Source organism: Babjeviella inositovora, assembly GCF_001661335.1.
Source record: "Babjeviella inositovora NRRL Y-12698 unplaced genomic scaffold BABINscaffold_5, whole genome shotgun sequence".
Classification (NCBI taxonomy): domain Eukaryota; kingdom Fungi; phylum Ascomycota; class Pichiomycetes; order Serinales; genus Babjeviella; species Babjeviella inositovora.
In genome coordinates, this window is record NW_017566842.1 from 293,806 (window position 1) to 303,645 (window position 9,840).

The following is a 9,840-nucleotide window of genomic DNA, read 5'->3' on the forward strand; positions in this document are numbered from 1 at the left end:
CCCGTGAAGTATGGAAGACCTGGTCAGAAAAAGGGTGCGCTAGTTGGTGCAGCTATAACGGGCCAACGGCATTTACCTTGAGCGGTAAGGCACTGCCGATCTGTCAGCAGTCCGCTTGTCCCGTAATATGGCGCAATATTACAGAGGAAAGGTGTACTATTCAAATATCGGCTAATTAAGGACGAACTTTAAAAATTAGCTGGTTAAGGGTTAGCTGTTTGGAGACAGGCGAATGGTGCGCCACAAAGTTCGCTTAGGCTCTCTAAATAAAAGAAAGACACTGATACTGCAAAATGGCTTTGGCTTGGCGGGGGAATCATGGTTAGATTAACCGTAGCAGCACCAGTGACTCGAACAGGTGACTTGGAATATAACTCTGCATATCAAACGTGGCTTATTTAGGTTTCCTGTGGGGGGGGTTCGTTTCAATTGAGGCAGGTATCAGCAAGTGCGTTATTATTTCGCTTACTGTAGATTGCGCTGACCATCCTGAGAATGTTCTAGGATATATACTCCTTATGCGCCTTATCAACTCTCCTTTTTTCTTGCTCCCTTTATCTTCTTTTCTCCTTAATTCATTTATGTAGTACATTCTAGGTAAATAGGCGTAGTCAGCGGCCCAAGAGGTACGTTGGAAATTCAAATTGAATCCGAAACGACCGAGTATAGCCCCTTAGTACAATATCTGATGCGTTCCAGAGCAGAAATCGGATACGTTCAACCTATTCTTCATGCCGAGTTGGGGCCACCAAGATAGACTTGGCTATCCTTGCTACTCATTAATATACCTTCAGTGCGTATATGTGAAAGATAAATACACAAACTTATAATCCATTCTACACTGCCATTGGACTGCGGGAAGCTCATAAATAGAGATATTGAGGGGCCAAACACACACGCTAAAGATCACTCACCTTAGCAGTAACACCAACATCGTCATACACATCAAATCTCCTCTGGAAGGTAACTGGAATCCCCTCTCTGACCTTAGGAATCAATTCCGGGTCTAACTCACAGTAGACAATTTCCTCCCCTTCGCCAGCTTCTGCGATAACCTTTCCGTACGGGTCAACCACCAAGGAATGGCCATAGGCCTGGTACACGGAAGGGTCTGGGTCTCTCGCCGGGGAGCACAAGACAACAAAGATTTCGTTGTCGATGGCTCTGGCGCGGGCTAACAAGTGCCAGTGCAAAGGGCCAGTGGTGGTGTTGAAAGCACCCGGGTAGAGCATGGCAAAGGCATTATTCTTACGGGCAGAGATAGCAGCAAGCTCTGGGAATCTGATATCGTAGCAGATTCCCAACCCAACCTGGCCAAACGCCGGCAACTGGAAACTAGTGGCCTTGTTACCAGGAGACAAGGTGACAGACTCCTTGAAGGTAATGCCATTGGGAATGTCAATATCAAACAAATGGACCTTGCGGTGTTTAGCAATTATTTTGCCGCTTGCATTGAAAGTCAAGGAAGTGTTGTACACCTTATCGCCTTCGATTTCCGGAATGGAACCACCCACGATGATAACGTTGAGCTTCTTGGCCAATGCAGATAAAAACTGACTTGTTTCACCCTGTGGGATCTGTTCAGAGTACTCGCGGAACTTTTCCACGGCATATGGGGAGTTGAAGCACTCCGGCAACATGATTAAATCAACATCCTTGTGGGCTGACAAAGCCTGAGTGGCGTATTCCTCCACCTTCTTCAAGTTGGCAGCCTTGTTGGCACCAGCGGCCAACTGCAATAATGCAACCTTTAACTTCTTTGCTAATAACGGGGCAGCAGCAGACATTGTTTATGAGCGTGTTTGTGAGACCGTATGGGGGCTGTAGGTATGGTCGCTGATAACTGTGTAGTTGACTCCTCGTTTGTCTCTGCGGGGAAAACATCAAGTCACATGTCGTGCAAAAACCACCTGTGTTCACGTGATTACCGTTCATCTGTGCTGCAACCGTTCGAGATCCTCTCGCCCAAGAGATTGAATTTCCCAATGCCGGAGCGCGAGTACCTGCAACAACATAGGCACGAGCCTGCAAAATTATCAACGCGAGCTGAAAACGCGTTATTTCGTGTTTGAACTACACAGTAGCGCGGCTATTACACAAAACTGCCTTTATTCCTGCAATCTCTGAAGCTATTTGCGCATCATGTCTGACAGTGATGATTTCTATGATGATCCCTTCTACGACGCGATTGCTTTGATTGAAAGCCAGCCAACCGAGCGGCCAAGTCCCAAGCGAAAGCTCAAAGAGGTACTGCCGGAGCCTCTACGATCAGCTGAAGCGCACGCTGAACCCAATGCTCTCCTGGAATCTCTCGGTCAAAACAAAAAGCAGAAGCCAAACCCGGACCACTTGAGAAAACGAGGGTTCAAAGGGAATACAAACTATGTCCAACTCTACAACAAGGCTGTCAAGGAGTTCTTTGACTATTCATCGCCGTCGTTTTTGTTTGACGGCAACGCCAAACCGTTGGCCCGATCCCGTATTTCGGTCGCGGGCGACTTGGACTACATGGAATTGCTGAAGAGAGACCGCATGTCTCCTGAGGAGGGGAGTGAGGATGAGGACGAGGAAGGCGACTCGGACGGCGGAGGTGCTGCAGGCACGGTGTGGACCGGTTCTGAAAAGGAAACATTCTTCAACTGCTTAGGGAAGTACTCCATTCACAGACTCGACCAAATAAAGCTGCAGTTGCCCAAAAAAACAGACCTTGAGATTCTCAACTACTACTACTTACTCAAAAACGAAATGAATTCCTTGAAGCACCGCTCTAAAACGTTCAGGAAGTTGGTGAAGATCGATGAGATGCCCATTGCGTACGAAATGAGCAATCATTTCATCGATATGGAGGAGAGCCAGGCATACTTGATGGATATTATCGAAAGACAAAAAAATAACGACGATATGCAGCGGACGAAGAGTGGGTTGTTGGCTTACATCTACAAAGACCCGACAGCCGAAGGTGCCACCTTAGCCAATGTGTATACACAGCCCATTGGGCCCGCAGACCTGGATATCGACAGTGATGCAACGATAGTCTCTGATGAGGAGCCACATAAACCCACGAACGAAAACCTTGACTCCTTGATTAATGTTGGTATGGCCGTCCAGTTGTCGCAACTTTACTCCAGGAACACAATCACTCCGATATCCAAGGCCACCCCCAAGATGAACTTACCGGTTGTCCACAGCTTAGAAACCCTTTCAATCCATATGACCAAAGCCCTCATCCATGCAATCTGCGTGAACAAAATTACTACCCATTGGTTCAACCGACACAAAAAGCTTGTCCACCACGAGAAAGACCAAGACAGCGAAGAGTCCGATAGTGAGGAAAGTGGTAGGATCTCAATGTATGTCTCCCGAACCGATGTGTTATTGGCTTTAAAGCAAATGAAAAAGCGAGGTTCGTGGCACGGAAATGTTTCCAAGTCTGAGTATTTCCGGCTCTTACCCCTGCGCTTAGGCTTGGTTTTGGTGGATTACAAGGGCTCTGAGGTTCCGATGGTGAATCTCAACAAGTATATTGGAAAAGTTAAACGGGATAGCTATTTGAATGAGGATTCCTTGGGAGAAGCAATAGCGATGAGCCAGTTTGAAAAGGCTGAGGGCATGGTTGTAGAAGAGAAGGAAGAGGATGAATTCTTTGATGCCAGAGAAGATAGTTTTGATAGCAGTGAGGATGATGATTTGAGCAATCTCCAATCTCAAAGCACAACCTTAATTGGGTCATTGCCCACCTCATTCTCGCAGATCATCAAGCGCCCCTATGATTATGACTCTGACGCTCTGGATGAAGTCGAATCTTTCATCGTCGATGATACGGACAAGGTTATTGACAACAAGATCGCAGAGAAGCTATTCGCCCAAGAAACAATGACATTGGATGAATCTGATACTACCAGCTCTGTCAGGTATGAGCATTTAATCCTCACCTATTTGAGCTCTATGAACCAACCTCGGTTGCACTCCCGAGAATTGGCGGAGAAGTATGTTGACTCTTACAATTTCAACGTTATCAAACAGGCAGAGATCATCAAAAACCAACCAAAGAAGAGAGGGAGAAAAAGCAAGCGAGAAATAGAAGAAATCCAACGGTTGGCAGAGGCTGCGGCTAACTCGTCTGGAGCTGCGTCTGAAGCTCTTGCGGATTCACAGGACTTTTCGGAGATTACCAGCGACATGTTGTTGTTACACCAGTATGATTTTGCGTCTTACTAAACTAACTACGATGTCTAACAGTATGGCCTGGATGTATGCCGTACACGGCATCAATAGACTGGAGGCATGTCTGTTATAGGTAGGGTCATGTTCAAACACAAGTACTATTTGTTGTTGAACCTTGGAAACCATGAGGGAGCTTTATTTGGTACTGTTCTTTCCATGGGACCCAACATGGCTTTCATCTAGTCAAGGAATGTGAAGAGCTTAAAGCTGTGGTCCTTAGGCCTGGATTATTAACCTCTTTCCTTGAGGAACTACGTAGCTTTGGATCTCGTACCGATACTGACGCCGTTCCAAGGCCTTAAAATTTTGTTTCCGGCTAAATCTAACTGAAAATATGGAGTTTACCTGCATACTGCTGGAAGCTTCACCATTTACACGCAAACGTGTATACCAGGCGCACCACATATGATCTGGATCCTCGAATTTATTAAATCCTGAAATACTATCAGTTAATGAAGATAATGCACACCAATGAACAAATGCAAGTACAACGGTCAAGCCCGCCAATAATCGCACCTATAAATAGGAGAAACATGCTCTCTATATATCTATCCAACTAACATTCGTTGACCACGTCACACACAATCTATAGTATAGACGAAGGCAAGTTTCCTACCGGCCATTACCTACAATAATGCAACTAAAATCAAATAAGCTATATACAGAAAAGATATCACTCTACAAATACTTGGCTGTCTCATCCTCCAAGTACTTGTAGAACTTTTCGCCAATCTCATTGTTGGCAGACTCGGCAACGTCACCTCTGATTCTACCGACTCTGCCCCACGGAATAATGTACCCACCGTTGTTGGCGGTGGTGATGGTTGGCGACAAGGCGGCAAATAACTCGGAATACGCACCGTTGATAGCAGGGAACAAGATATACGGTGAAAGCTTCCTAGCAAACAGGGACAGGTGTCTCAGCAAGTTGGTTTCCAAGTTACCCGGATCGACCGAGATGGTGACAATCTTGGATGCCTCCTTCGGGTTTTGCTTAGCCCACTGGGCTGCAGTAATCACCATACCAGCCTTGGATTGTCCATAGTTGGTCATTTCGCCCGCAGTCAAGTCGTTCAAGTTGTCCAAGTTGACACCGTGCTTTGGTGAAAAAAGTGCATGGCCAGAGGAAGTGACCCAGACAATTCTGGATTCGTTAGCTGTGCTAAACTTCTCCACCGTCTCATACATCACAGGAGTCAAGAGCTTCTGTAACGCAAACGGACCGATAACGTTGGTACCTAACTGCAACTCGTAACCCTGAGCAGAAGTGGAGCCTTTTGGCGGGCTCATCACACCGGCATTGTGAATCACAAGATCCAATCTAGATTCACGTGCCAAAAATGCCTCGGCTGCAGGCTTGATGGTGGTCAAGTCGCTCAAATCAACCTTTACAAAGTGAACATCAATGTTCTTAACCGCCTTCTTGGCGTCCTCGATCGCCTGGAGCATGTTAGCTTCGTTTCTGGAAAAGATGTAAACCTTGGCACCGGCCGCACCCAAGAGTTTGACAGCCTCGAATCCCACACCAGAATTACCACCGGTGACAATCACCACCTTACCGGCCAAAGACGGATAGTCCTCTGGCAAGAAAGAGGGTTTGGGTGGGCAGAAGTTTCTGAACAGCTGAGTATAATCCGATAATCCTAAACCCATTTTGTATTGATGGTGGAATGGGAGTGGTTTCGACTTACGAAATTAACAAGAAAAAAGAAGCTGGTGAAACAGAGGTTGGTGGCAAACCAATTTATAGCGCTGTAAGAGATGCATATGCGCGTTTTTTTGAAGGGGTGCGTGAAATTTCGTCATGAACGAGGCTTGCCATGTACGGACGATAACAAAAGTTTAGTGTTATTATATGTAGGGTATATGTGAAACTGTGTAATACCGATAACCCGACAAACAATCAGACTGAATAATCCTGCAGGAATTAATACCCACACAGCCTCAGAGATACTATTTACGAAGCACCAGCGTCACTACCTCACAAGACTCGTCTAACAAGCCATCGATGCATTATATTTATACTCCGTTCAGTACCCCACCACGTAACAGGGATCAAGTTCTAGAGTAGGATATGAACGCCTGGGTCCTATGGAAATACCCATAGTATTCATCTCAACCACCAATGGGAAAGACCAATAACAATCAATAGGCATTATTGCGCTGGGATTCTGACACCCCGCAACATCGGTATATGCCCTGGTGTCATATCCTAAAGGTAACAATCAAACCCCTAATGATCCTATATCAGAGGAAGAAGACAAGGTTCAAATAGCTAAATCTTGACAATATAAGACTCTTGAATCGGAGGAAGACATCTGCCGAAACAAAGGCCTTCGATTATGCACCATGTGTCAATTCTGGTCATCGGCACAATCGTTGGATCGTCGAAATTTCCCAGTGTCGCCTACACTGTCGCAACAAGATCAGATTAATATACACAGAAAAGAGAATGTTCTACAAATACTTGGCCGTCTCATCCTCCAAGTACTTGTAGAACTTTTCACCAATCTCGTTGTTGGCAGACTCGGCAACGTCACCTCTGATTCTACCGACTCTGCCCCACGGAATGATGTACCCACCGTTGTTGGCGGTGGTAATGGTTGGCGACAAGGCACCAAATAACTCGGAATACGCACCGTTGATAGCAGGGAACAAGGTGTACAGTGAAAGCTTCCTAGCAAACAGGGACAGGTGTCTCTGCAAGTTAGTTTCCAAGTTACCCGGATCGACCGAGATGGTGACAATCTTGGATGCCTCCTTCGGGTTTTGCTTAGCCCACTGGGCTGCAGTAATCACCATACCAGCCTTGGACTGTCCGTAGTTTCTCCATGTGCCTGCAGTCAAGTCGTTCAAGTTGTCCAAGTTGACACCGTGCTTTGGTGAAAAAAGTGCATGGCCAGAGGAAGTGACCCAGACAATTCTGGATTCGTTAGCTGTGCTAAACTTCTCCACCGTCTCGTACATCACAGGAGTCAAGAGTTTCTGTAGCGCAAACGGACCGATAATGTTGGTACCTAACTGCAACTCATAACCTTGAGCGGAGGTGGAACCCACTGGTGGGACCATCACACCGGCATTGTGGATCACAATATCCAATCTAGATTCGCGTGCCAAAAATGCCTCAGCTGCAGGCTTGATGGTGGTCAAGTCGCTCAAATCAACCTTTACAAAGTGAACATCAATGTCCTTGACCGCCTTCTTGGCGTCCTCGATCGCCTGGAGCGTATTAGCTTCATTTCTGGAAAAGATGTAAACCTTGGCACCGGCCGCACCCAAGAGTTTGACAGCCTCGAATCCCACACCAGAGTTACCACCGGTGACAATCACCACCTTGCCGGCCAAAGACGGGTAGTCCTCTGGCAAGAAAGAGGGTTTGGGCGGGCAGAAGTTTCTGGACACCTGGGCATAATCTGATAATCCTAAGAGCATATTGTATTGGTGTCAGGGTGGTGGTTTCAATTAATGAAATTAACAAGAAAAAAGAAGCCGGCGAAACAGAGGTCGGTGGCAAACCAATTTATAGTGTTGTAAGAGATGCATATGCGCGTTTTTCGAAGGGCTCCGTGAAATTTCGCCGTGGATGAAACTTGTCGCGCACACAGTGGCAAATGCTTAAATATGGTTGCTGGTAAAAACAGAAACCCAGGTATCGGTGAAATTGTGTAATACTGATAACCCGACAAACAATCAGACTGAATAATCCTGCAGAACTAGTACCCACGCAGTCTCAGGGATACTATTTACGAAACACCAGCGCCACTATCTCACAAGACTCGTCTAACAAGCCATCGATGCATTATATTTATACCCCGTTCAGTGCCCCGCCACGTAACAGGGGTCAAGTTCTAGAGTAAGATATGAACGCCTGGGTCCTATGGAAATACCCATAGTATTCATCTCAACCACCAATGGGAAGGACTAATAACAATCAATAGGCATTATTGCGCTGGGATTCTGACACCCCGCAACATCGGTATATGCCCTGGTGTCATATCCCAAAGGTAACCTTCAAATCCCTAATGATTCTATATCAATCAGAGGAAGGAGACATGGTTCAAATAGCTTAGTCTCAGCAATATAAGTCTCCGAATTGGAGAAAGGAGTCTGTCAAAGTAACGATCATCGAGTACACACGCTGTATGAACTTTAACCATAGGCACAATCGCTAGATCATCGAAATTTCTCAGTCTGTTATCTACAATAATGCAACTAAAACAAAATCAATAACACACGGAAAAAAGAATGTTCTACAAATACTTGGCCGTCTCATCCTCCAAGTACTTGTAGAACTTTTCACCAATCTCGTTGTTGGCAGATTCGGCAACGTCGCCTCTGATTCTACCGACTCTGCCCCACGGAATAATGTACCCACCGTTATTGGCGGTGGTGATGGTTGGAGACAAGGCGCCAAACAACTCGGAGTACGCACCGTAAATAGCAGGGTGAAACGTGTACTGCGTAAGCTTCCCAGAAAACCAAGACATGTTTCTCTGCAAGTTGGTTTTCAAGTTACCCGGATCGACCGAGATGGTGACAATCTTGGATGCCTCCTTCGGGTTTTGCTTAGCCCACTGGGCTGCAGCAATTATCATGGCGGCCTTGGATTGTCCGTAGTTGGCCCATACGTCTGCAGTCAAGTCGTTCAAGTTGTCCAAGTTGACACCGTGCTTTGGCGAAATCCCGTGGGCGGAGGAGGTGACCCAAACAATTCTGGATTCGTTAGCTGTGCTAAACTTCTCCACCGTCTCGTACATCACAGGAGTCAAGAGCTTCTGTAACGCAAACGGACCGATAACGTTGGTACCTAACTGCAACTCGTAGCCTTGAGCGGAGGTGGAACCCACTGGTGGGACCATCACACCGGCATTGTGGATCACAAGATCCAATCTAGATTCGCGTGCCAAAAATGCCTCAGCTGCAGGCTTGATGGTGGTCAAGTCGCTCAAATCAGCCTTCACAAAGTGAACATCAATGTCCTTGACCGTCTTCTTGGCGTCCTCGATCGCCTGGAGCGCACTGGCCTCGTTTCTGGCAAAAATGTAAACCTTGGCACCGGCCGCACCCAAGAGTTTGACAGTCTCGAATCCCACACCAGAGTTACCACCGGTGACAATCACCACCTTGCCGGCCAAAGACGGATAGTCCTCTGGCAAGAGCGCAGGGGCGGGTGGGAAGAAGTTTCTGGCCATCTGGGCATAATCTGATAATCCTAAAAGCATATTGTATTGATGTTGGAGTAAGGGTGATTTCAATTCACGAAAACAATAAGGGAGGAGACATTAATAAAGCAAGTGGGAGAGGGACGGCAAGCCAATTTATAGCGCTGCAAGAGAAGCATGTGCGTGTTTTTCGGAGGCGGTGCATGAAATTTCGCCGTGAAACAGGCTTGTAATGTATGCACAGTGGCAAAAGCTTGATTAGGATAACATAGATTATCTTCGTTTTAAAAATCTGGTAATGAGTGAAGAGATCAGCTGATGGAATAGTCCCATTACACGCCGAGACGAGAAGTTTCTCGTTCTAGAAAATGTAGAGATATCGTCTTTTTGAAAAGAAAAGCAGGGATACTCGGAACTGATACCATATCTGTTCCCGAACACCCGAGTCCTGCAG

At 46.5% G+C, this 9,840-nt stretch overlaps 4 protein-coding genes across 5 annotated transcripts; 1 reads left to right on the forward strand and 3 right to left on the reverse strand.

The window, feature by feature from the left end:
* Positions 1-807: 807 nt before the first annotated feature.
* On the reverse strand, positions 808-1,827 carry NIT3 (putative hydrolase). Its single transcript, XM_019128685.1, has one exon. The coding sequence runs from the start codon at positions 1,785-1,787 to the stop codon at positions 900-902; it is 888 nt and encodes a 295-aa protein (XP_018985532.1). The 5' UTR covers positions 1,788-1,827; the 3' UTR covers positions 808-899.
* A 315-nt stretch (positions 1,828-2,142) lies between these two features.
* Positions 2,143-4,218, forward strand: BABINDRAFT_7675 (uncharacterized protein; the record flags this gene model as incomplete). The annotated part of the gene is made up of 1 exon (XM_019132658.1): positions 2,143-4,218. One exon carries the CDS (start codon positions 2,143-2,145, stop codon positions 4,216-4,218), a length of 2,076 nt encoding a protein of 691 aa, XP_018985533.1.
* A 547-nt stretch (positions 4,219-4,765) lies between these two features.
* Positions 4,766-8,065, reverse strand: BABINDRAFT_130223 (uncharacterized protein; the record flags this gene model as incomplete). Of its 2 annotated transcripts, XM_019127029.1 has the most annotated exons (2): positions 4,766-5,462; positions 7,242-8,065. In XM_019127029.1, the coding sequence occupies 2 exons, from the start codon at positions 7,654-7,656 to the stop codon at positions 4,903-4,905; spliced, it is 975 nt and encodes a 324-aa protein (XP_018985534.1). The 2 variants fall into 2 exon arrangements, with proteins under 2 accessions (XP_018985534.1, XP_018985535.1); XM_019127030.1 differs by lacking the exon at positions 7,242-8,065 and having other exon boundaries at positions 4,903-5,877.
* Positions 8,066-8,474: 409 nt separating this feature from the next.
* On the reverse strand, positions 8,475-9,446 carry BABINDRAFT_35915 (uncharacterized protein; the record flags this gene model as incomplete). Its single annotated transcript, XM_019131740.1, has 1 exon — positions 8,475-9,446. One exon carries the CDS (start codon positions 9,444-9,446, stop codon positions 8,475-8,477), a length of 972 nt encoding a protein of 323 aa, XP_018985536.1.
* Positions 9,447-9,840: the final 394 nt, after the last annotated feature.

Excerpts from the sequence above, each read along its gene's own strand:
- NIT3 (XM_019128685.1), bottom strand. The coding sequence starts at position 1,787 with ATGTCTGCTGCTGCCCCGTTATTAGCAAAGAAGTTAAAGGTTGCATTA.